Source organism: Narcine bancroftii, chromosome 10 (genome assembly GCF_036971445.1).
Source record: "Narcine bancroftii isolate sNarBan1 chromosome 10, sNarBan1.hap1, whole genome shotgun sequence".
NCBI classification, from domain to species: Eukaryota; Metazoa; Chordata; class Chondrichthyes; order Torpediniformes; family Narcinidae; genus Narcine; species Narcine bancroftii.
Window position 1 is genome coordinate 12803207 of NC_091478.1, and position 27388 is coordinate 12830594.

At 41.0% G+C, this 27388-nt stretch overlaps 1 protein-coding gene across 2 annotated transcripts in view; it reads right to left on the bottom strand.

The window, feature by feature from the left end:
- The window catches only part of LOC138744175 (G protein-coupled receptor kinase 5-like), a 243370-nt gene that overhangs the window by 121579 nt on the left and 94403 nt on the right, over nt 1-27388 (bottom strand). For both annotated transcript variants that reach the window (XM_069899882.1, XM_069899883.1), the window contains exon 2: nt 25992-26087. In XM_069899882.1, the coding sequence (XP_069755983.1) occupies nt 25992-26087 (96 nt within the window). The remainder of the gene's footprint in view (nt 1-25991; nt 26088-27388) is intronic.

Consider the following 27388-nt stretch of genomic DNA (forward strand, 5'->3'; position numbering starts at 1 on the left):
TGTTGTGTAATAAATGTTCTTTGTTCTCAATTTTTGTCTCGAGCAATTTCTGTGAAGGTACTTCTGTTTCTAACAAATGTGAAAGGTTTTTGGTTCAAGAATAGATTTAATTGTGCTTCATTGCAATGTTGAAATATTTCATTTGGAAAATAATTGCAGGGAATAATATAAATTTCAACTAAATCAGTGAAATACATATTAATAAAATTTGTGATTAAGCTGATTGAGTCAATGCAGATCAATTTTGCTTGAAAGCTTCTCAGCAAAGGTATCAGGGCTTTATCTTATAGGAGGATATTTAAAGGGAACATTCAGGGGAACTTATTCACGCAGAGATTGTTGAGAATGTGGAACAAGTTGCGAGTTGAAGTGTGGTAAGTGTGGGCTCGATTTTGACATTTAAAAAATTTGGATAGGTATGTGGATGTGAAATGTAGGAAGGGCTATGGTCCTGGTGCAGATTAATAGGACTATGCAACATAACAGTTCAGCACAGATTAGATGGGCTGAAAGGCCTGTTTCTGTGCTGCAGTGTTCACTGGTTCTATGATTGGAGTGCATACATTTTGCTCTTAAAGAAAGCATTAAAAAAAAGGATGCACGTTGCTGAATGTTCAAATAGGAATAGGTTTTGTTTAGTTTGACAGGGTCATGTGAGCAAACATTTTCCTATTTTAAAAGTTAAATGTAACAGAGTGATTAGGATGTGGGCGCTGCACCATCCACAATCGCCCCTACAACAAGCACAAGGACGACGTGTTTAGCCCAAAGAGTCACAGTGCAAACCAGTTGAGATATGGATGTAGGCGGAGGGGACGAAGGGGGAACGCCATAATCAGGAAGACCACTGCTGGCAATGGTGCTCCCACATGTAAGTGAGGGCCATCTGAGACTTGAAGAAGATTAAATGAACGATGATGGTGAATGGTGCAACACGATTATTATTATTTAAATATAAAAATGGGGAAGTATGTGATTAATCATATCATATTTTTAGTCATTTTAAACATTGTAGACAAAATTCATTGGAAGGCTCAGTGCCACAGCAGGAAATGCAGCTATCTCACAGCCCCAGTAATCCAGTTTGAACCCTCCTGTGTAGTTATTAGCATGTTCTCCTTGTGAGGTGATGGGTTTCTGCCTGGGCCTCTGTTTTATCCCATGTCCCAAAGGTGTGCTGATTGGTAGGTTTACTGGCTATTGTAAACGAGCACAAGTGCAGGCAAGTGAGAAGGCAATGAACAAGAGAAAGAAGAAGACAAAGGGAACCTTCACATTACAGTTGCAGGGGTTGGGAGGGACTGTATTCCACGAAAATGATACATATCGCAAAGCTGTGTTACCTGGGCATTCATCAAGAGATGGGAGTTGGAGAAACATAAATTTAGTGTTTTCCCCCCCCACCCCCCACATAATTTTTCTAACAGTTTATCTGGAATCCCAGATTTTCTGGTAGTGACTTGTGAATTTCATTAGGGTGAATTTCTGTTACCCAATCTGCCTTAATGCAAGATCAGTTATGCAGGGAAATAAGTGGAGAATTAGATTGATGGGATTGCTCCAAGAACCAGTATAGACTTAATGGGTCGAATGGCATCCTTCAGCGATATATGGAAATACAGAATTGTGGAATGTCATTCAAATTACAATTTAAAAATCCACAATATCCATAGCAAGCAGGCATAAATTTAAGTTCAGTAAAGTGCTCACCAACAAATGAAAATGTACATGAAATGAGGGTGGCAACATGTACTAGAGGTAATGTCCCTTTACTGGTCTAGTACAAAACTGATTATAGCTGAATTCTAATGAACTTGCTGATGCAAAAATCAGGTTTTAATTCGGTTTAAAAGGTTAAACAAGTGTACATTTTCAAAGCCAGTTTGAATGTAGCATCCACTGCATAAATCACTCAAATTTAGAATAGAAAATAGTAAAGTATTCATGCAAAATCTTCTCAACTGGTCCTTGGTCTCTTTGCAGTCTGTGGGAACATGCCATTCGCCCAGTGAACTGGTTCCAATTTAACATCTGGGTATTTGAATCCTGCAGAAGTTGTGGTTTTTAGAGCTCATCTCACCACCTGACTGGCAGAAAAAAAACGCCATCTGAATCCATCTATTCCAGATTGGAAGAAACCTTTCATGGGAAATCTAATTGTACAAAATGACTTGAATGATTTTGGCAAGTAAATGCAAAGACCACATTATGATTATTAACACATGATTTTAGAATTTGAAGGCGTGCAAACAAGTGGCCTAACATAAGTAAAAACTATATTGGAGAATGAAATGCCAACATCATGAGAATCAGAACATTTTAAAAGACTACACAATTTAGGTACATGAACAGGCCTTTCAGACCCTCAGCTTTCTTCGTTTAAAAAAAAATAATTTAGACATATAGCACTGTAACAGGCCAATTCAGCCCGACAAGTCTGTGCCACCCAAATTACACCGCATTAACCTGTACCCCAGTACGTTTTTGAAGGGTGGGAGGAAACTGGAACCCCCAAAGAAAACCCACCCCGACACGGTGAGAACTCTTTACCGACAGCGTGGGATTTGAACCCAGGTCCGGTCCTGATTGCTGGGGCTGTAAAGGTGTTGCATTAACTGCCAACCAGGCTATATTTGGAATTTCCGAAGCCACAACAGCTACGCCAAAGCTTGTACATGAAAGTCTGAGCCTTGGGCAAGCTAAATCAAAAATAGAATCACAGGATGAATGAAATGAACTCTCACCAGATAAGACCCAAAGGCTGTAGGAATGGCAATGTTTAATGAGTTTATTTTTACACATCACTAACCTCTGTTTATTTTTGGTCGGTGGCCACTGAGCATTATATACCTCTCAAATCAAAATTAAATGCTCTGCTTGTGATGTGCAGAACCCTATATACACTAGTTCTATGTTGCTGTCAGTTACAATGGAACTAATACCACCCCTCTTCTTTGGCTTGGCTTCGCGGACGAAGATTTATGGAGGGGTAATGTCCACGTCAGCTGCAGGCTCGTTTGTGGCTGACAAGTCCGATGCGGGACAGGCAGACATGGTTGCAGCGGTTGCAGGGGAAAATTGGTGGGTTGGGGTTGGGTGTTGGGTTTTTCCTCCTTTGTCTTTTGTCAGTGAGGTGGGCTCTGCGGTCTTCTTCAAAGGAGGTTCCTGCCCGCCGAACTGTGAGGTGCCAAGATGCACGGTTTGAGGCGAGATCAGCCCACTGGCGGGGGTCAATGGGGCAGGCACCAAGAGATTTCTTTAGGCAGTCCTTGTACCTCTTCTTTGATGCACCTCTGACACGGTGGCCAGTGGAGAGCTCGCCATAGAACACGATCTTGGGAAGGCGATGGTCCTCCATTCTGGAGACGTGACCTACCCTGCGCAGTTGGATCTTCAACAGCGTGGATTCGATGCTGTCGGCCTCTGCCATCTCGAGTATTTCGATGTTAGGGATGAAGTCGCTCCAATGAATGTTGAGGATGGAGCGGAGACAACGCTGGTGGAAGCGTTCATTCATGTGCAAATACCAAAGCGAAGGTGAAGACTGATGGCAGTAAAACCTCAACTAACAACGTTGCTTGCTGCAACATTGCACTAGAAGCAACTGCACGTGGATCTTTAAAGTTACAAGTATGCACACCGCATTAAAGAAAGTTTCATTTTGTGTTCTTTTTTCTTGTTCAGCTGCAGCGAGAAGTTCGGCGCATATACACGATCGCCGTCACTGAAGTGTTATTCTACCATTAGCGTCTTTAAAATTGTATTTATCTGGCTTCCCATTCTTACATTTTGAGAACTGTATAAATGACACATTAAGTCAACTTTAGGCATGGCAAAGGTAACCAGTAACCTTTGAACAACGATAATTAATTAGGTTGCCATTCTGTGGCTTTATTTTCTCCTGTACATCTGTGCTCAGGCAAAAAAAAGTACAAACCTTTGCTTCTTCAGCGACAGTGAGCTTCCAGCGATGCCCTACCAGCTACTTTCACATTTGAATTCATTCTTCCTTTTTGATTTGTTTATTTAAACCTAAGTGCACATAGAATTTCCCCACTCGAACTTACATTCCTTATCTGTCATTTCTTTCTCACTCTGACCTCTCCGGCCCCGACCTGCTCCATTTTCAAGGACCAACAGTTCCTCCGTCACGCAGAACCACTTAATGAATTAAACAACATCCGAATATTTTTCTGTTACTCCCACTTACAAACTTCCTTTCAATTTATCTTCTACTCTTTTGATGTTTCTGTTGAATGGTCATTGACTGGAAATGTTAATAGAGTAAAACGCTTGTTATATAGTGTACAATCAACTGGAGACCTCAAGCAACAGCAAAAAAAAGCAGAAAATAAATAGGTAAAAAATAGGGAAGTTGGGACTTCTGGCTGATGACTACATGGAGTAGGACGTAGTAGTCGTGAGCTCCTGCCTACTTCTAATACCTTCCACCCTTCCACTCAATTTATTTTTTACCAAAGTAGTTAAATCTTGGCTCTGCTGCTTGTTAACCATGTACAGAGCGGAAACAGGCCATGTTGGCCTTTCGAGTCCGCACCGGTTCACTGATTTTGTGCGCCCTCTTCAGGCATTGGTCCCGGTAGATCTTCATTCAATAACGATGGGCGAATCCAATGCAGGTGGAATCTTATTGAAATTGAAAGCAAGATTATTGTCCTGGCACCACACACCAACTTGGATTAAAAGTGGGTGGGTCAGTATATTTGCAGATGGCACAAAGATGAATGGAGTTAAGGACAGTGCAGAGGGTTAGTTATTACCACTATTATACAGAACATGTCTGAAAGCAGCCAAGACAATGAAGGAGAGTAAAGAGGTTGAGGAGGAGGGGATTCCCCTTACTTTGGAAATGGCTACTGAATTGATGAAGCTGCAATCCCAAGAAATGACAAAGAAACTAACAGCAACTATGGATAAACATTATCATGAGTTAGAGCTTAAGTTGGACCAAGTTCTAAGTGTCAATCCAGCAATCGAAGAATGCCCGGATGACACAGAGAAAGAATTAGCCACTGGTGAATAGCAGACTGGTCAAACTGGAACTTGCCCTGGCTGCCAACAATAAAAAATTAACATTGCGTGCACCTGGTCGATCTGGAGGGCCGAAGCAGAAGTAATAATATCTGTACCTTGGGATTTAAAGAGGGTACTGAAAAAGGATAGTTGCTTGTACAATTTTTTACTAAGTTACTCACCGAGATGTTTGAAAAAAGATTTGCTTGGTGCGGAGCCTGTATCTGATCAAGCACGTTGTTCACCCTTCACAAAGTCATTTTTTGTAGAAAGTCCAAAGTCGGTGATTTTTCATTTCCATTATTTTCAACAAAATCAATGGGTCATTCAAGAGACCCGACAAAAGAATGATCTGACCTTTCAAGACTGGCTTATCAGATATCTGACCTGAGGTGATGGAGATGAGATGAAAATTCATCTGGTCATGGAAAAGCTTTTCAAGCAGAGCTTTAGGCCGGTTTTTCTGTATCCAGCCCGATTGAGAGTCAGTGTGGAAGATGGCCAGGAGAAAGTTCAAACTCTGTGAAAGAAGCCCAGCGAATTTTGGCCGAACATGATGTCATCTCAGCTTTAATGTCGGACTTGGATTGAGTTGGCTTGCTTTGTCTCCATCAAAGAAGACTGTGTATCGGCCAACCTTGACCCTGTTGTAATGTTGGACATGGACTAAATTTTCTTTCTTCGTCTTGATAGAAGAAGGTTGAATGGAGACCGATTTCCTTGTGATGTTTCTTTTATTGTTCTTTAAAAACAACTATACTCTATTAGGTAAAGAACTCACTGTGGAGGCATCCATCTTGAATCCAACTCAGCTGCCACAAACTAGTCTCTGACTTCCTCTAGTGGTCAGGAGGATCACTAGCACTCTATTGAAGGCTATTTTCCCAAAAGTGCAAACCCATTCAAATTTCTTTTAAATAGTGAACACAGGTTTCTTTGTAAAAGTGAATTTGCATAAAGCGAGTATTCGTAAGGCAGGATTACCTGTATACCAGAATTTCTGGTTCAAATCAAGTGCTGCAATTCTATTTTAAGATTTTCTTTCAGGTTAGTCCAACTATTTCAGAAGAATTCTCAAAATAAAATCATGCTTAAAATAAAACGTGGAACCAGTTTTTTAAGAATGAACTGCTAAAAATAAAATTGAAATGTTATTTTAAACTAATTGTTTGTATTCTCCATTTCTTTCCTGCTTTCAAAATATCTCTCAGTCTGAATGACTACATACTTAATTAACTACCAAATGGCAAAAATAAAGTTACAGAATTAAGAGAAGACCGAGTTTGTAAATGACCCTCTGTTCTTTCAAAACCACTTCAGGAAGCTCTGAAAAGCATAAGTTCCTCTTTTGTACCACTCAGGTAGGGACAGAGTTGGCCAGGATCAGTTTGGAATGGGATCAATACAAGTGCAATCCAGTTAGCTCACCCCACTGCTTTCTCCACAGAATCCTACAAATTCTTCCCTTTTTTGCATCCATTTCCATGTTCTGCAAGGGAGCAGAAATGCTGAAAAAGCCCTGGAGGAGTTCAGCTCACAAAATTCACCAGCCCTAATCCATGATGTTTGGTTTTCTAAGTCAATAGACAAAACATAGCACAGCATATAATGCATTTTAGTTTTAACAGCTGGAGGTCATCTGTTAACCTGCATTTTGTTCAGTAGCTTGGAACCCCAGGAGTTGTGCTGTAGACCTCCACAGATATGTCAATATAGAGACCAATTTTGAATGCACTTTTTTTGTGCCTTAGAGCAGCCATTCTCCACGGGGGAGGAGGGAACACATCCCCCATGCAGGCCACAGGACATTTAACTGGGGGGGGGGGGGGGTGGGGTGCACCAAATGAAATCATAAAACATTTTTTGACTTTAATGTAGTTGGTAAAAGTACAGAAGAGACCAACTAAATGACTGCTTCACAGGGAATAGACAGACTAAATGCGAGTTGGCTCTCTCCACCTAGATTAGGAGAGATAAATAGAAGAGAATGTGGCTTCAAGGTGAAAGGTTTCGAGGCAACCTTTACTCAGTGAGTGGTGGGAATGAAAACTGAGGTCCTCCATCAGCCAGCTCCCCACCATGACTACCAGCCCCCCCACATCTCCATCGGGCACACAAAACTCAAAACGGTCAACCAGTTTACCTATCTCGGCTGCACCATTTCATCAGATGCAAGGATCGACAATGAGATAGACAACAGACTCGCCAAGGCAAATAGCGCCTTTGGAAGACTACACAAAAGAGTCTGGAAAAACAACCAACTGAAAAACCTCACAAAGATAAGTGTATACAGAGCCGTTGTCATACCCACACTCCTGTTCGGCTCCGAATCATGGGTCCTCTACCGGCACCACCTACGGCTCCTAGAACGCTTCCACCAGCGTTGTCTCCGCTCTATCCTCAACATCCATTGGAGCGCTTTCATCCCTAACGTCGAAGTACTCGAGATGGCAGAGGTCGACAGCATCGAGTCAACGCTGCTGAAGATCCAGCTGCGCTGGATGGGTCACGTCTCCAGAATGGAGGACCATCGCCTTCCCAAGATCGTGTTATATGGCGAGCTCTCCACTGGCCACCGTGACAGAGGTGCACCAAAGAAAAGGTACAAGGACTGCCTAAAGAAATCTCTTGGTGCCTGCCACATTGACCACCGCCAGTGGGCTGATAACACCTCAAACCGTGCATCTTGGCGCCTCACAGTTTGGCGGGCAGCAACCTCCTTTGAAGAAGACCGCAGAGCCCACCTCACTGACAAAAGGCAAAGGAGGAAAAACCCAACACCCAACCCCAACCAACCAATTTTCCCCTGCAACCGCTGCAACCGTGTCTGCCTGTCCCGCATCGGGACTTGTCAGCCACAAACGAGCCTGCAGCTGACGTGGACTTTTTACCCCCTCCATAAATCTTCGTCCGCGAAGCCAAGCCAAAGAAAAAGGTGGGAGTGCGGAACGAGCTGCCATCTGACGTGGTAAATGCGGGCTCACTCAAGTTTTAAGAATAAATTGGATAGATACATGGAAGGGAGTGGTCTGGAGGGTTATGGAATGGGCGCAGGTCAGTGGGACTAGAGGAATGATGCTTCAGCATAGACTGGAAGGGCCAAATTGCCTGTTTTCTGTGCTATGTTTTCCATTATTTCTATGGAAGGGAGCTGATAAACTTTAGCAGAATCTTAAGGGGGTCATAGCCAAAAAAGGTTGAGAATGACTGCACTAGATAAAGCCCAAGAGATGGGCTCTGGAACTCCACAGACACCAGTTCAAACCATCAGCAACCTGAGCTCCACATCCAAACCTCCGATACTTTCAGTGCCCAAGTCCCTTCAGGAGCTCTTCTTGCCTTCTTCCCAGTTCCAATACCTGGTTCCCATGAGCCAGTCTCGAGCAGCCCACAGCCTGTGTGAATTGTTCGACCACAAGTCGCCTGCAGCCTGTGTGGGACCTCCGATCGCTGAGCCCCTCGCTCATCTGCTGCCATGCTCGCCTCTTGTAAGGCTGTCTTCTATGCTTCCTCTTCTCAATGTTGGGTGGTTCTCCCAGTATCTGGTGTCATGCACCAGTCCACTGCTTCTCCGTAGTCCGTTACCCTGCCCAGCACAGACAGTGCCATCTTGAGCACAGACACCATGGTTGCACGATTTTAAAAAAACAGTTTAAGGCCTGTACCAAACAGTCAGCATTATGACTGGGAAGTCTTACTCTGAGGAGCTGCGCTGTGTCTCTGTTCCTTGCTCTCCCGGGTCGACTTAGCATTTTCATCTGAATTGCCATTAACTTCCATATAAAAGCACAATAATGCAACATGCCTGAAGCAAGTTGTTTTCTCAAACTGGCATTTAGGAGTTAATGAGCTGCAGGAACGCTGTGACAACTCTGACAAGGAGCTGTTCCTCTACAACTAATAAAATTCAAGGTGGATAAAAACTAAGGATGTGTTGGAACTAAAATAACTCAATACTATTTAGAATGGAATTTTAAAAACTGAAGTCAGATGTTGAACACACAATTAAGGTATCAACTTATTTGAAAGCATTAAAATCGCACCTCCTCTGGGTTTGATTTCATGCATCATTAATCCATCACATTAATATCAGGTGACCCATTTCTCCACTTTCTATCACTAGCATTTTGGATTGGCTGTACCTCAAAAGGCTTGCAGGCTCCAAAGATATTTCCTCTCCACAAGGGGCAGCTTAACCTCCCTTCTGGGTTAATCAAATGGTCTTCTTTATGTAGTTTTAAGCATCTATTACATCATTGGAAACTTACTCTCTGATTGGCTGGAATTATTTGAAAAAGAATTAAGCATTGAGAAGAAGACCATGATTTGGTCCAAAAGCAGAAATGAAATGGAGACAACAACAAAAAAAAAATTAACGGAATTCAGCAGGTAAAACAGCATTTATGTTTGCTCCAGGGTCCAGCATGTGTAAACGCTTTTTTTTCTTAAAACAGCAACAAGCTGTGGATCAGACCGAACTGATTAGAATAACAGCAGAACAGGCTAGAAGGGCTGAGTAGCCTACTATAGTCCCCATGAGACAGACATGGGGACTATTGATCAGGTTTAACAATTGCATAGCCAGGAACTGCACCTGTGCCATCACATTAGAAATAAAATTAGGCTCGGGGAGAACAGGAGTCCACAACTGATTTCACAATGAAGGCTGGCAGTGATTCATGGCAATTTACTTCGACTGTCATGATGCAATCATCTTCCCTTCTATCTATTGTTATTCTTCTTGAGAATATAGCTACTTTAAAATTTTCCAAATGATCGTCACAAAATTGCCAGGAAGTCATTAAATAGCAACCTGACCTTTCCCAGATGTACAATGTAGGCTTGTAATTTTTTAAAAAATTCCATAGAATATAAAGAAATTTGTGGAACTTCCAATCTTTTTTAAACTCCATCCGATTCTTTAATACATTAGCTGGTTTTTAAAAAAATGGTCCACAGATACATTTAAAAGGCGCCAACAAGAGTGCGCAGTCATTTAGTCCAACACTGTGCACCAGCGACCGGGATTCAAATCCAGCACTGTCTGTAAGGAGTTTGTGCATCCCCCCTGTGTCTGCATGGGTTTCCTCCGGTGCTCTGGTTTCCTCCCACCCTTCACAAACGTACAAGGGGGGGGAGGGAGGTAAGTCAATTGGGTATAATTGGGCTGCACGGCTCCTGGGTTGAAAGGGCTTGATACTGCGCTGTGTGTCTAAATATAAATTTTTAAAATCAAGGTACACTCCATTTGATTGTGAGGCTTGCATTACACCAGCATGAAACAATTAATCCTTTCACACACATTCTCTGTGATAAGTTGGAGAGGACTTTAAAGAAGTTCCACTCTTTCAATGTGCAATGACAGGAGGGCCTTCAGTTCAGAATGTGCCAATCAACAATGTTCAGTCGTTGGCATGTCCTTGCTCTGGAAGCTTCAGGCAAACCAAAGAGCATCTTTCACCAAGCTGGTGATCTTTCAGCGGCAGCCAATGCTGTCCATGGTTTCATGAACTACCAGATTGAGACGACTCGCAAATTGGAGGAACAACACCTCTTTTTCCATCTGGGGACTCTCCAACTGGATGGCATTAACATTGACTTTTCTAGCTTTCATTACAGACCCCTCCCCTACCCCTTCTCCCCCCCACCTCCCCCAGCACTGCCTCTTCCTTTTCTCTCAGTCTTCTTTCACACAGACAAAATCTGCAAGACCGGATGAGATCCTCCAGCATTTCACAGCAGAAAATGTTTGTCCACTGCATGCTCTTCTGTAGAACAAGTTCAACTTCGTGTTTATTGTCACAAGTACCAAAGTGAAATGGTGAAAACGTTCCAGCAAGTCTATCCATACACAAGTATAGCAAAATTAAACACAGTACAGACAGCAGGGATTCAGTAATAGATCAGTTTGAATGGAGTTAGGGTAACATTATTTCAATGCAGAGGTTCATTCAGTGATCTGAGATTAGTGGGAAAGAAAACTAGTAGTGTATGATTACACACTTTTTGATAGTCTGTGTGTGTGGCCACGATTGGTCGAGTCCTTTGAAATGTAGACTGCTTTTCTGAAGTATTGAATATTGTAGATGGGGTCAATGGAGGGAAGGGAGGTTTGTCTGATAGACTGAAGGCCCTTTCAAGCTGCCGCGTAAAACGCGGTTAACTGGGCAATTTGCTCAGTTAGCGCCCCACTCATGTGACAGCTTGAAAGGGTCCAACCCGGTCAGTGTGGTCCAAATCCAGCTGGGTCCCTGACCTACCTTGGAGGTAGTCAGGGAATCCAGTTAAACTTGCCCAGGTCGTGTCAACTGACAGCTTGAAAATGAAAATGGCCGACCTGGTTGCTCTGGTGACATCAGTGCTTGCATGCATGCGTCACCAGGCCGCATCTACAGAAATGCGCAGTGCTTACATCCTGCTGCTCCTCCAATGACTGCAGCATTCACCTGACAGCGGTGGTCACAACGGTTGCCTGCAGTACTGCAGCACAGCAGTGTTGCTTAGCCAGTATCTGAAGATCGTTCCTGTCCCCACTCGCCATTTGGACTTCAATTCGTCACTTCTGGTAGCACTTCCAATAAGTCCGGGTTGGCGATTTAACACATCGATCCCCTGCAGCTTAAATGGTACTGGAAGCAGCTTAAAAGGTGCGAGAAGCAGCTTAAAAGGTGCTGGAAACACCCTTGCCTCACTAATCCCAGGAGGGTTACCCAGGTGCTGCCTTGAGACATCAGACAAAAAGACTAGCATTACACAGATGTCTGGTATAAACCTGTCGATACAGTTGGCAAACTCAAAATCAGCATTTGGGGAGCATTAACTGTTTTATATATTTAAAGTGCTCCCATCAGAACAACACCCCCGACGTCCACGGGTTGGGGTTCCTCAGGCAGGTCTCTTTTATCTCACACTTGGGGCGTCCTCCCAACTTGTGAAGACCCCGAGTCTGCATAGAAAATGTGCAATAATCACACGATCCAAGTGGTATCAAGACATTTGCTACACATCGTTGAGCACGTCAAGACATCCCTCACTATCAGCAAGTTAAAGTGTCCCTCAGTATTAGCATCCATGCAGGGAAATAACAGTCAACCTTTCAGGTTAGAAATCCTTTTCAAGGCTAAAGTCTCGAGAAGGGTCTCGACCCAAAATGCTGGCTGTTTGTTTCGCTGCTGCCCTGCTCATCTCTCCAGCTTTTTTCTCATTGTTAACTCATCACTGAAGTTCACAGAGGAAACCAAAGTTCTCTTCAGTTAGTGAAACACAAATGACTTCTAGTAAATGGAAGCAGAGCTCTCAGTTATTAAACCCTGCATATATTTGTGCAGAGAGGCTGAAAGTGACAAACAAAATGAACTGATTAAATGTGGAAGTGTGGAATCATCTGCACCAGGTGAGTCTCTTGCAAACAGAAATATGAAGTATCCCATTTCAACAAAAATAGAGGACCTACGTATTTAGTCAAAAAAAAAAGTCCAATTGTAGATATATATTTTTGTGGAACATGAAATGTCAGTGCAGCTGGTAAAACATGCTGTAAAAGAATAAATGTTAAACAGATCAATCCTAGTTTCTGTAATGGAGCTTGCAGGCTGAGTGGAACAGAGATACACAAGGAGGATTTAATTGACCTGTTGGCTCCACATTGAATGGTTTCTAAGACATAAAAGAGCCACATGCAATTAAACTCTGCAGGAATGCAGGAAGGTGATATCTTACAATAATTAAAGCAAATTCAGTACAAATGACCTTTTAAAAGTAAGTGGTACTGATTGAATTGTTAGATTAAAAGGCATATTTTTTGTTCAGGTCATAACACTGACTGGAGACAAGATCTTATCTTTAAGTTGGTCAAACAAGTAATAATTAAATATTTTTAGATTAGTGGTGAAAACTGAAAGCCATGATATGCGGGTTTAGGACTAGGAGAAACAATCACCTGACATTATAATACCAATACACAAATGTGCTGGAGAAACTCAGCAGGTCACAAGTTCTATAATACCAAACCATTTTTTAAAATGATTATAAGGAGCAGAAATAGACTATTCAGTCTATCAAGTCTGATTTGTGATATCCAAGTCATCCTGGAACTTTGTTTCTGCTCACTTCCTTCCATCAGCTTCAATAAAGCCACACACGACTTTCCAATTATTTTTGCAGGGCACAGAGACCGAATGACTCCCACAGCACCAACGTTCAAAGTCTACACAAGTTAGAAGATGATGATAAAATGGTGAAGCGCTTTTTTCAAAAGGAGAAAGGCAGCGTCTTAAAGAGGACTCTGCTGGACCCATCCTGTGCAGGCCCAAAGGAAATGCAATAGAGGCAGTAGTACCTCTCGGTGAGATATTAAACTAAGGTTCCATCTCCTTTCTCAGACATGATACCATTTCAATTAAAAGTTGGGGAATATTCAATATTTACATCTCAGTCAACATCATTAAAATTGACCATGGTGTATTATCCTATCTCTGTAAGAAATTGTTATCACACTTGCCACATTACACGCAATGAGCTACTATTGCCTTTGCAATGTGTTTTTTTGAAGTGTCCTCGGGTCATAAAAGGGTCAATTTAAATGGAAGTCATTCCCTTTGTGCTTGTGTAGAAGTGGCAAGTTTTAAGCACAGTGGCCAAAGTCAGGTTCAAACTTTGGAAAACAAATTTATGACCATTGCAAATATGTTCAACAATATAAATTATGAAAAGCAGCTTGGTATTACAATGACTGGACTGTAGATTTTTCAGGATGGACCAAGTAAGATGCTGTAAATGGTCTTCCCATCCATACACATATAAGAAATAGGAGCAGGAGTCGGCCATCCGGCCCGTCGAACCTGCCCCGCCATTCAATAAAATCATAGCTGATCTGATCATTGACTCAACTCCTCCCACCTGCCTTTTCCCCATATGCCTTAATTCCTTTTTTAAGTAAAAATCTAACTGAACCTTAAATATGTTTAATGAAGTAGCTTCAACTGGTTCCCTGGGCAGAGAATTCCACAGATTCACTCCTCTCTGGGAGAGTATTGCTGTAAATAGATGGCAAAGAGTGGCTTCATCATGGATTATTATTTTCCTGTATATTAAATTATTTTCATTCACGGAATAATGTTGAAAATGTACATTCCATTCCCTCTGACAGACAGATATAATTGATGTTTTGTGAAAGATGGCTTTTAGACTAATCCTTGTGAATTGTAAGTGCCTACAAATTATTTCCAATCACATATACAACACAAAACGTGAAAATATTAAAGCAAATCTTTTCCTGAGATACAAGTTCTCTTTAAAAGTTGATAATTACTGTTTTACCAGAAATATGTACCTAATAGCATGCTTAGCATTTGTCAAACATTGCTCTGTGATTGTTTACATAGTAGTTCTGCCAAATGCACTTTGTATGCTTTACAATTTTGTTAAACCTACCTACCAATTACTATGTTATCCAAGACCATTAAATTACCCAGAATCATCACACATTCTATTATAATTATTGGTCTGTAATTTGAACAAATTTTTGTATTCCTTTCATTGGGTCATGAAATGGAATCTAAGATCCTGTAATATAAAGTTTGCTTCTGCAGTACTTCTCGACATTCACAGTCAATGTTCCAATCCAACCTAAATAGTGTTGTTGCATGAAGAATCCACACCTCAAATTAGGCTCCACTTGGTGTTCCTTGAAGAGTGGCTCAGGCCAGAAATATATTTTTTACCTCCTGTGGATGCTGGGAGACCAGCTGAGTTCCTTCAGCATTTCTGTGTGTTTTTACTACAATCACAGCATCTGCAGACTTTCATTTTTCACTTCACTGGTGTTCCAAAAACTCTATACATTCTGACCATCATCTAACCTCCACTATTCCAAACAGAAGATAGAGTATGCAGTAAAACCCTTGGTATCCGGAATTCAAGCAAACGACAGCCTCAAGCAACAGGCAAAAAAAAACCAGATTTAAAAAAATAAAATAAATAAGAATAATATAATCAGTAAAATAAATATGTAGGTTTTAAATTGTTTGAATAAAGTTGTCTGAAACAACAATGGCGTTGCCCAGGATGAAGAGATGATTGATGCCACTCGCCGCTGGGGTGGCTCCATTAAAGTGTCTCCTTATCTCTGCTTGGTAAGAGCCGGCCCGGTCAGAAGCTTCATCTGTAAACATCTCTCATGTTATTATCCATCTTTTGGGCGGCTCCATGGAGGCGGAGGAATTTGTAGATGCAGTGACGGTTAAACATTTTCAAAGAATGTGACCGAAAATAAAGTAAAATGCTTTAGTGTCTATATATTCATGCAAGTGAAGTTTGTTCAGTGTCAATCTGATATTTTTGTCTTTTAAACTGTTTATTCTTAATGTAGGTGTATTAATTAGGCATTGTAAGATTAAGTCCCAAGCAAGTGGAAAGTTCACTTATATGCTGTAAAACTGGGTATTATGAAATAAATGTTGGAGTCAATTATCGTTCAGGTGCACGACTTATTTGGCTTGGATGAAATTGTGTAATGAAGGCCAGTCGAACTAACAATTTCTGGCTAAGCCAGAGTTGCAACATTTCCCTCTGTAACAGAAGCAATGTTAAGAATAAGTAAGATGGCCTGAATAGTAAAAAAAATTAAAGTTTAAAACATCTACAACTGACTTTGAATAGTTCAACTGTCTAAGATTCTTTTTAGTTGACTTAGTCTGCAATGCTGAACACAATGTCAATCACTGCTGGAAGGCAATCATATTCAGCCATCTCTGATTGGCTGATTCAGATATGCAGCCAGATAAGAATAAATGTGCTAAATGAAATCAAGCATAGCACAGGATGCAGAAAGTTTTCACACATCTGTCACTCTTAAGCCACATTTTTGCATTAAATATCTGAGTCCTCAGTTCCTCTTCTTTTTTTAATTTTTAAAAAAATTTTCACACTATGAACCATATTGACCAAATTACACAAACATTTCCCTCTTGAATATTCAGAGTTTCTCTTCAATGTTCATATCTGTGTCACACTGCAATTCTCATTGTGACCACTGGATGGCTTTTCTGAATTTTCTTTTTCATCTTCATGGCCTTCTTTCTCAACTGCATCTTATGGTTTTGCTGTGCCTACTTCATCTCCACGAGTCATGCCTCCAAAATCCCACCTCCTTCACTCTCTACACACGGGGTTGCGGCACCATTTATTCCACATGCCTGCTCTCTGCAGGCCATGTGATGGTTCTCGTCAACTCTATGCAGTTTGAGGCTCATTCTCTTTCATTACTTTTCCATGGCTGCACTTTCCCTTTCGTGGGGTTGCCGCCAGCCACTGGCAGATGCACGGGGAATGCCCTCTATGCTGTAGCCTATAATCACTGTTACTTTCCTTTCCCTCATTTGTCAGTTGCCCACTGCCCAATTGGAAAAAGGTGAAACTAATTACTTTACCAAATTGATGGTACTTTCTCAGAAGTTTCTTAGAACTCATAGTTGCTAGAACCATAAATCTTCATGATCCCTTGATTTACTGGTGAGCAGAGGGATCAGCCTCAATAATTTTGCTGAGTATGGAGACAAAGTAAAAGGTTCTATTATATACATTTAGAATGTAACATACATGAAACTCTTACACTTTATCTACCATAAGGAAGACAGAGAGTTGCCACTTTGTCCAGTGCCCTTCACAGAAGTGACGAACGAACAAGACCAATACTCTAACTACTGAACTATCGAAACCTCTGGGACAAATAGTCTTCTTACCTGTTAAATTCTGAGAGATGTTAAAGGGAGCTAGGCCATAGGTCTTAATCTCCTATGCCTTTTCTCTTTTATTTTATGTCATCCCAAGAGACTTGTTCCAACCCATCCACTCAGAACAATAGCAATTCCAAAATAAATTTTAAAAATCAGCCTTCGTTTTGGCTGGATTAAAGCTGCCATTGTTACATGACCGAACACACAAAGTGTCCAGAATCAGGTGACACAGGATCAGAGTTGAAATCACAGCAGGTGAGTCAAGGCCATGGGACCCTGACTGCAAAAGGCCAGAAGGAAGTGGGAACCAGAACAGGATTCAGGAAACTCACAGGGACTGCAGTGTTGCAAGTACATTGCTTACCACCAGCATGTTAAGGGCAACTAGAGAAGAATTTAAAAAAATGTTTGCCTTGCCATTAAAGTCCACATCCAGAATATGGATGCAAGGTGTCACAAGAAGTTCTACGACCAGATGATCTAGTTAAGGGGAATGGAGGAAAATCCAGGGGAGATGGCAGTTTTTTTAAGCAGAGAGGAGTTGGTGCCTGGAAAGATTTGATGGGGGTGTGTTGGTTGAGGCTGGCACAGTAGGAACATTCAAAAAACACTTAGATCTGTACATGGTTATGGGTGCAAGCGAAGGAAGGATTAGATCGTTGTGGACCAGATTTACAGAGGTTGGTACACATTGTGGGCCGAATAGCCTGTATTTTGCTGTCATGGCTAGATATTCATTGCAATTGACATTTATTACTTTATTGAGCCCAATTTGACTCTTGAAATAAGATGTTTGAAACTGGCTCCTGATCTGAAATGTTAACCCTGTTTGTGTTTCCACAAATGTGATCTGACCTGCTGAATATTTCAGCATCTATTTCAGATTTCTAATTTTAAAGTTTCTTTTTATTTGCAGTTAAAACAGCATTCTCAAATTAAGCACCCAAATATAAGATAGACTCATCTTTTCTTCAACTAACTCAATTCACCTTCAAAAGAATTGTTCATTTTGTAAGAACAGCAACATCTGAAAATCTATCCTTTCTTCCTTTGTTCTTGTGCAAAGTCTTCTGGGAAATGTGGTCTAACTCTTTGCCAAAAGTTGAAAGCCAAAGAAGTGTGATTTTAGAACCTCTTGTAAAACCTTGGCAGTAAGAAGTGGACGACTCACTTCCAGCAATATCAGTTGCCAAAACGTTTTGCCTCAGGAAAATTAATTCAGCAAAAAAATCCTTAAAGAATTCATGTTGAGAGTTTCAACCCAACTGTAGATCTCAACCAGTGTGTGAACTGTAATTTCCATCACATACGTCATTGTTCAATTCATCGGAGAAAGGAAAAGGGTCAGCTAACCTAACACACTATTATGGCAAAAGAGACCTGTTGCCAGATCATGTTGGCAAGTGCTTAGAATACATGAAATTCTCATTCGAATTCATTACCTTAAATGGGTGCCTTCTAAATGACCAAAAATAAATCATAATTCCATACATTTAATGTTTCCACAGTGTCAGCCTTAACTCATTGGTGGTCATCTTTGCTTTGAGTCAGGATGGGAATTCAAACCTAATCCAGACACTTGACCAACCAACCTCAACTGATACTTCATTGGAGCACAGAGGGAGCAATGCAATTCTGGTTTTAATCATGGTTTGGGTCATTCAACGAAGACCCCACCTCTTGAGTTCGCTGCAAAGAAGAGCAAGGAATCTGCTTCCTTCATTGGAAAACACCACCAGTGGGGAAAAATTATCTGGTTATTAAATATACTGGAAATGCAGTCCAATAAAAAAAACAAAGCACCGGTACTCAATTGGTAAATACACTTTGAAGTTATGTAAAACACAATCTTTGTGTATAATCTTTTGTTTGGAATATCTTCTCAGTTGCTATTAAAAAAAAGTCTATAGTTTTAATTAGAATCTTTCATCTCTGCCTTGTAACCCAGCAACTCAATGTGATACCTGCTCCATTTCTTCTCTGTCCTTCCTGTAGTAGTGTTTGTGTTCCAAACTTGCCACACAATTAAAACTTTGGAAAAGTTCAACATTCACCTTCTTACTTCTCCCATTATTTTAGATTTTATTCTGTCCTTTTGTACAATCACATTTAATGATGTGTGAAACAAAATCAAAACCCCTGCTTCTACATATATTTCAAAATCTTCTGATTGATTGCATACTTGTTAGATGCTAACTCCAGGCTAGTTTATAGCTGATGGCTAGGCTGAGGTGCTTTATAGCTTACAAACTACAAGAGTTCTATTTCTAAGCATGTATTAATCAGTGAGTTCAGTACAGAAGGAACAGGTATGACCTGAGGAAAGCTATCTCCTGGGCAAAGTGGAGATTCTGGATGAAAAGGGAAACAACAAGGGATACCCGACAGCTGTGGCAGGGCCTGAGTGCTATAACCTGTTACAAAACCAAATCTGGTGAAGTACCAGATGGCAAAGCTTCGCTCCCCGAGGAACTCAATGCCTTATACATCTGATTTGATGACAGTAACAGCAAAGAACCATCCCTCCCCACCTCCACATCCCCTGATGATCCCACCCTGTCCGTACCTGAGGATGACGTGTGTGGTGCCTTCAGAAGAGTGAATCTGAGGAAAGTATCTGGCCCGGATGCAGTACCTGGCGCTGAGTATCAAAAATCTATGCCGACTAACTTACCAATGATTTCACGGATATCTTCAATATCTCATTCCAGCAGGGCCTGGTACCTACGTGTTTCAAACAAGCATCAACCATACCAGTGCCCAAGAAGAAAGACCGTGGTAACCTGTCATAATGACTATTGACCAGTAGCACTTACATCAACATTGATGAAGTGTTTTGAAAGGCTGACAATGAAGCATATCAACTGCTGTCTGAGCGGTGACATTGATACATTCCAATTCGCCTATCGTAGTACAAGGTCTACAGTGAATGCCATCTCTCTGGCTCTACACAAAGCCCTGGAACGCCTAGACAGTAAAGATGCATACATCAGGATGCTCTTTATTGACAAGTTTGACATTTAACACCATAATCCCCCCCCAAAACTGTTCATCAAACTCCAAGACTTGGAAATTTTCACCCCACTGTGTAATTGGATCATGGATTTCCTCACCTCCAGACCACAATCAGTGAAGATTGGCAAGAACATCTCCTCCACAATCTCCATCAGTCTCCACAATCTCCATCAGTCTCCACAATCTCCATCAGTACTGGAGCATCACAGTTCTAGGCCCCCTGCTCTACTCTCTTTACACCTATGACTTGGTACAACAATTACACCACCGACAAATTGGCCGATGATACTGCGGTAGTGGGTTGTATAAAGAAAGGGGATGAAACAGCTATCTGGATGGAAATTGAAAACTTGGCTGAATGAAACACCAACAACATTTGAACTCAATGTCATTAAAACTAAAGAGCTGATGGTTGACCTCTGGAGAGTCAGACTAATACAATCCAGTGATCATTGGTGGAGAGGGTGAGCAAATTTAAGTTCTTGGGAATCACCATCTCAGAAGATCTTCCCTGGACCCAACACACCCATGGCATTGTGAAGGAAAAAATGTCAGCACCTCTACTTTCTCAGAAGTTGGTGAAGGTTTGGTATGATATCAGAAACTGTGGTAAATTTCTGCAGAGATGTGGTGGAAAGTGTGCTGACTGGCTGCATCACGGTCTGGTATGGGGGATACCAATGCCCTCCAAAAGGTAGTGGACACAGTCCAGGATATCACAGGCAAAACCCTCCCCACTATTGAGAACATCTACAAGAAATGCTGCTGTCGGAGAGCAGCAGCAAACACACCACCCAGCTCACGCTCTGTTCTTGCTCCTGCCATCAGGGAAGGGGTCTAGGTGCCACAAGACTTGCACCACCAGGTTCAGGAACAGTTGCTACCCCTCCACCATCAGACTCCTCAACGACAAACTCAATTAGAGACTCATTTAAGGACTCTCATTTGTGCACTGTATTGTTTTTTGAAATTCTCTCTGAATTGCACAATTTGTTTATATTCATTATCTGTTTAGTTCTTTATTTGTTTAATATATACGCTGTATACAGTTTATTTTTTGCACCACCACTCAGTGGTAATTCTGCCGTGCCTACAGGAAATAGAATCTCAGGGTGGTAGTGATGTTACGTAGGTACTCTGAGTTGAGAGAAAGGAGGATTACGCTGGGGCTGACAGCCAATGGTACAGGAAGAACGCCAATTTACTCAGAATACTGTACAAAGAGAGGAAGGAACAGAACTGAGGATAGAAACTTCTCCAAATAAAAGCAGGATAATCTGCCATCAAAAATATAGTGAATACAGGGCAAATATAAGTTTTGTGCTTAAAATCTTTCAAGTTATTTATGGTAGTGCAGTAATTGGCTTTGATTGATGGGAAAGAAACCACTCGCTATGAATTTACATCATTGCATTACATGTTCAATGGAAAGCAAATAGTGGCAAAGTGTTGAACCACTGATATTCTGCAGGTACTTAAAACATTTTTCTTGATCACGGTAATGATAAAAAGCAACCTGACTTGGCTGGCAGTGAATTCTTTTGTTCTCTCTGCAGGGATTTAAAAATATGATCAATTTTGGAATACTTTTGCAGTCACATTGTGCCTTACAACAAGCTCTGTGTGTGTCACATCAGGAAATTGCACAAATGTAGATTTCCAAGTCAATCATTCATCCATGATCATTGGGAATGTTATTATCATTTACAAAATAACCTCCATCATTTTGTTTTGGAATAATACTTGCAGACTTCTCGACGTCAAAGCTATCTTTATTAACATTATTTTTACAGATATTATCTACCACTTGCATAGATTATAAATGTGTGAACTTTTATTGTCCTACAGTGGAGACAGGTTGGTAACCAGTGATATTTAAGTTTAAATTTTTAATATAAGAAAAATTTAGACATACTGCACAGTAACAAGCCATTTCAGCCCACAAGTCCGTGACGTCCAATATACAGCCAATTAACCGACACCTCCGGTACGTTTCGAAGGGTGGGAAGAAACAGAAGCCCCCGGGGAAAACCTACACAGACATGGGGAGAATGTACAAGCTCCTTATAGACAGCACGGATTCGAACTGTGGTCCAGCTTGCTGGCCTGTAAAGGCATCAACCTTGTCGCCAATTTTTGACATACAGTATGGTAACAGGCCATTTCAGCCCACGAGTTCCTGCCGCTCAATTTACACCCAATTAACCTACTCCCCTAGTAATTTGCAAACATTCTAGCTAGTCAATAGTACACCAATTAAAACAGTGCAGTTACAGAGAGAAAGAGAGAGAGATTAACCCCATGGGACAAATGCCCATTAATCCTATTAGGACCAGATCCTTCTTTGCCTTACTTATTTAAACATCTGTCTAAATGCCTCTCAGACATGTTAAGTGTATCTAATTCTGCCATATCCTCTAGCAGAATGTTCCAGATTTCAAACACTCTCTGCAAAGAAACTCATTCCTCAGAAGCATTTTAAAACTCATTGTTGTCTTCTCTCATCTGACTTAACGTTGATACCCCTACCACTGGGAAATGATTTTGACTGTGTACCCTTTTGATATCTCTCTTAATCTACACATTTTTTTATCAGGTTACACCTCAGATTTCAGAATTTTTGTCGGAGTACATACAATCTTTGGCTTGGCTTCGCGGACGAAGATTTATGGAGGGGGTAAAAAGTCCACGTCAGCTGCAGGCTCGTTTGTGGCTGACAAGTCCGATGCGGGACAGGCAGACACGATTGCAGCGGTTGCAAGGGAAAATTGGTTGGTTGGGGTTGGGTGTTGGGTTTTTCATCACATACAACCCTGGTATTCTTTTTTATTCGGGCAGAATTACCATTTATTGGTAGTGTAAAAAAACTGTAAGCAGCGTATACACGTAAACAAATAAAAAACAGTAAACCAATAACAAATGTAAACAAACTGTGTGCAATACAGATAATTTTTTTTAACAAATCAATAAAATGCACAAATAAGAGTACTTCAATGAGTCCCTGATTGAGTTTGTCATTGAGGAGTCTGATGGTGAAGGGGTAGCAGCTGTTCCTGAACCTGGTAGTGTGTCTAGCGGCATCTGTGCCTCTTTCCTGATGGCAGCAGAGAGAACAGAGCATGTGCTGGGTGGTGTGGGTCCTTGATGATTGCTGCTGCTCTCTGATGCCAGTGCTCCCTGTAGATAGTGGGAAGAGTTTTGCCTGTGATGTCCTGGGCGGTGTCTACCTTTTGGAGAGCTTTACGCTGGGATGGGGGGGGTATTGGTGTGTGTCCCCATACCAGAGTCATTCAGCACACTTTCCACAACATATCTGTAGAATTTGCCATGGTTTCTGATGTCATCCCAAACCTTTGCAAAATCCTGAGGAAGTAGAGGGGCTGATGTGCTTTCTTCACGATGCCATTGATGTGTTGGCTCCAGGAAAGATCCTCCGAGATAGTGACTCCCAAAAAGTTAACCTCCACCTCTGTCACTCCAAAGAAAACAAACCTAACCTATCCAACCCCTCTCTTCAATTCAGGTCACATCCAGGTGAATCTCCTCTGCATGATCATTTATTTCATTCCTACAGGGCACTGTGAGGTGCACACAATACTCCAAGTGCCTCCCAGCCAATGTTTCGTAAAGTTGTAACATCACCCCCAATTCTTAAATTCTTACATTGATTCATCATTCAGGGGCCTTGCTGTTTGGTGTTGGGTGATCATGTCTCTGCATCCATCACGATCTCTGTATTTGTTGCCTCCTTTGGTGAAGGCTCCATCTTTGAGCTGAGACCATAGTCGATGTTGAGTTCATGGTCTACAATGGTAAAAATACTGAAGTGGGTTCCCATTGCTTTCTTCAGTTGCAGTGTCCATACTGGGCGGGTCACCCTGGCAGATTCATCTGTCCAGCGTTTTTAGTTTTACAACCATAAATTCCAATTTGTAGAAACTGCTTGTTAAAAAAAAGGAATGAAATTCTATACCCCAGCCTATAATTCTTTCCTTTTGTTGTTGGAACTATGAACTCAAGATGTGGAATTCCAGTTCTACAATGCAAGAATTGGAGTAGCTCTTGGTTCTCACATTGCAATGAGGTCTGCACGAGTTAGGTATGAAATAAAGCTCACTCTACAGCATTCAATGAATGTCTAGTCCAATCTATCCAGAATCTTTACCACACCAGTGTTGCTGTTAACTTTGGAGTGTCTCTGAACATTCATTAATTAGTCTTCTTGTCAAGACTTTTGCCATGGATCACAATGAACTGGAGGAGTGTGCAGCTTCCGAACATTCTGGGCAAGTTCCAAGACTCAAGATACGTGACGCAAATGTGCATTAGAAAACAAGTTGGTTGACCAAGTTTCACTTAAATTTAGACCAGCACCTGGATGAAAATCAGTGATGCCTATTTAAAAAAACTCTGCCTGTTTTCAAGATCTTCACTGAATGTGCCTTTCAGCGAGTCTCGTTTAATCAACATAGCATTTCATGTTAGTTACTATGCCCAAAATGTTCTCCTCCAATAATGAAACCACAGAACTTAAAACTTTTTTCTATCTATAAAAGTGTATGGAAAAGCAATGACAGAATCTTGAAAATTTACTGTGCAGAAGGAAGTAATTCAGCCCATCATGTCAATGGCAGCCAAAGAATTTACAGTTTCAAGTATTCGGCCCGCAGCCGACAGTACCAGAAGTGTTTATAGTTTTTTTTTTAAATGTGATACGAATCCTTGCATGCACCATCTAAAAAGCTGTGCATCTCCCATTCCCAGACACTTTTGATTAGCAAGGAACACTTGGAACATCAGTAACTGCAAATTTAGAGAACAAACCCAAGGTTGAAGACAGTTCAGAACAAAAAGTAATAATTCCAATTGATTTAGCAAAGGAGCAAGAATGCGGCAGCTCACCTATTGTTAAATAGGCTTTGTTCTAGGTTCAGACATCCTTCTATTAACTCTAGCCTTGCAGCTTGGTGAACTTACTGTTCAGCACCTTACCAGTCCAATATCCAAAATCTTTTGCAGAAGATTTAGCGTAAGGAGGATAGAGAGCCAGCTACGAAACCTCTGCTGAATAGGAGGGCATCTCCAGATTTCCAGTTATTATTAACTACGTTTAAATTACTCCAGATGCTGTGTTGAACTAAGCCTCTGGACTAGTAATCTAGTATAATAACCACTTTTCTTTTATCCTCTGAGATTAATGTGTCAAAAAGAATGAACCTATAAAGCTGTTTTGTATCACGATAAACAATGGAGTTGACTAATAATAATGAACCATAATGACCAGTGCACATCGTGCATCCCATTTGCTGTCTGCTCATGGTATAGGTAGCACTTGGCTGTGACAATAACACGAGAGGGAAACAGGTCTGCATAGAGGCAATATGACTGGGGCACAAATTTTAGGATTCAAGAAGTAATTGTGGCCTGGGCCCTTCATCACCTTGTCGAATTCTTCTCCAGCAAAGTTTCCAACGACCACTCATGAATGAATGAAACAGTGGGGGGGGAGGGGTTTAGAAAGAGAGAGAGAAGATGATGGAATGATGAAAAGAGGTACTGTAGAGATGAAACAGCCAGGTGTGTGGAGAGGACAAAACAAACTTCGAGTTCTACTTTGCTGTATTGGCAGCTTAATGAAAGATATGGGATTGCCCATGTTAAATTAATAATAAATAATCTTCACCTAATTTTGTTAAATTCCACCTCCAGGAAATATTACTGGCTATCGTATTTTATGAAAATTAAATTCAAATCAGATGAATCTAAGGCACAACTACTCTACAATACAGCAGAAATTGCTCAATTGCCACCTCTCCACCATCACTGGAAATCTACCAGTAAAATTACAAATAGAAGTCAAACTGAAAAGCCTCACAGACACCCCAAACGATGGCAGCTCGAACATACCACAATTCAAATAAAACAATGCAATTACCTTTGCGCGGAGTGAATCAGGTAAAAACAATTTACATATATTGGACAGATCGATTCCAGTGTGCAAAATGAAACAACCAAGCACGATAATAATTTTTTTAAAAACTAAAATATTTTGAACAAGTAGAAACAACGTAAAAGCTGCTTCCATTCTTTGCTGATTTGAAGAGAATTTGTTGTCGGTATTTACAAAACCTCATCCATCGATATTACATCAAGACACGGTGTACCATTGATACTTCTGCACAAGTAAAAATGTGTAAGGTAACTCACCTAAAGATTTTCTTTGCTCTTCGCATTGAGTGATGTGAGGAAACCTCAATATTTCTTTCCACTTTTTACTTTTGCCCTTGCGTTTTCCTCCACCTCCTGTAGATAAACACAAAGATTTTGAGACAAAAAAAACCTGGAAGAAAGATGCAGTAACTGAAAATAAATTAAATTCTCAAAAGCCCTGAACATTTAAGAACTTAAGAAAAAGAAGGAAAAGTAGGCGAAAGGCTCCTCACACTTTCTTTGCCAATCATCAGATCCTGGCTGATCCTTTCCCTCAAATCCACAGTTCACATTGCACATTTAACCAGAAGCCCTTGGGACATAACTTGTCAGTCATTCTTCCCTTCTGTGAGCTGGAAAATTGCACCACCTCCCACTCCGCTTCTGAACTATGACCATATTTTTGCTAAATTGCATTAATTCAAATATTAAAAGCTGTTTTCATGTCAAACTGCGTGAAATTGAGTCAGCCATTATACAATTTCTCATTGCTGTCCTTTTCTAGTTCGGTGGAGTGATATTGGTTTACCACCTCGTGAAATCAATTAATGCCTTCAAATAAAATGTCATATTGTATTTTAAATCAAACCATATTTTATAATCAGCATTTCTGCCATTGAACCATGTAGTCATACAGTACAGAGCATCTCCTTTTCTTGGAGAGAAAAATGTTTGCACCAAACATCTAACGTCCATTTATATTAATCCTGCTCCATTCATCTCACTTTCTCCAACTCTCTGCTAATCTGCTATTAACCTGCATGCTGGAGGCAATTTTCAGTGGCCAAGAAGCCTACCAAATTGCATGTTTTGATCATAAAGTGTGGTTGCATTAGCAGAGAGCACTCTCTTAGAACAGCACAAAGTGAAGAGCCATTTGAAGCAAGGTGATTGAAAAGGGCTAACCATATTAATTCAATTGAAGACAGAACTGGAAAACACCACAGAGTCAGCCGCAGAGGGCAGGACTGAATCCAGCTTACTGGAGCTGTGAGAAAGCACCTCTGTTCTTTCTTGCTGTGTTATTACATTCTCAGTAGGTCTAGGTCACCAAAATTAGCCATGCCCATCTTAGATTTATTTAAGGTCACATTTTAAGGCCTCATTTTCCACTGATTAGCTATCCGCAGGACCAAAAACTCAGACTCATCCCCTAGTTCCATTCATTTTTCTTTTTAAGAAACATATAGATGTTGTGGGATTGGATATTGACTGTATAAATACAGATATCAGTTTCCAGATCGCTTGTGTCAAATTGCTCTTTGCTGTGTGTTTTTTTTCATATGCAGCCATTCTCAATGGGAGGTCTACAGCCCCCTCCTGGGGGCAACCACATGTTTAAGTAAAAGCATTGCTTTCCCTTCACCTCATGTGACATGAATATTTTTAACTAG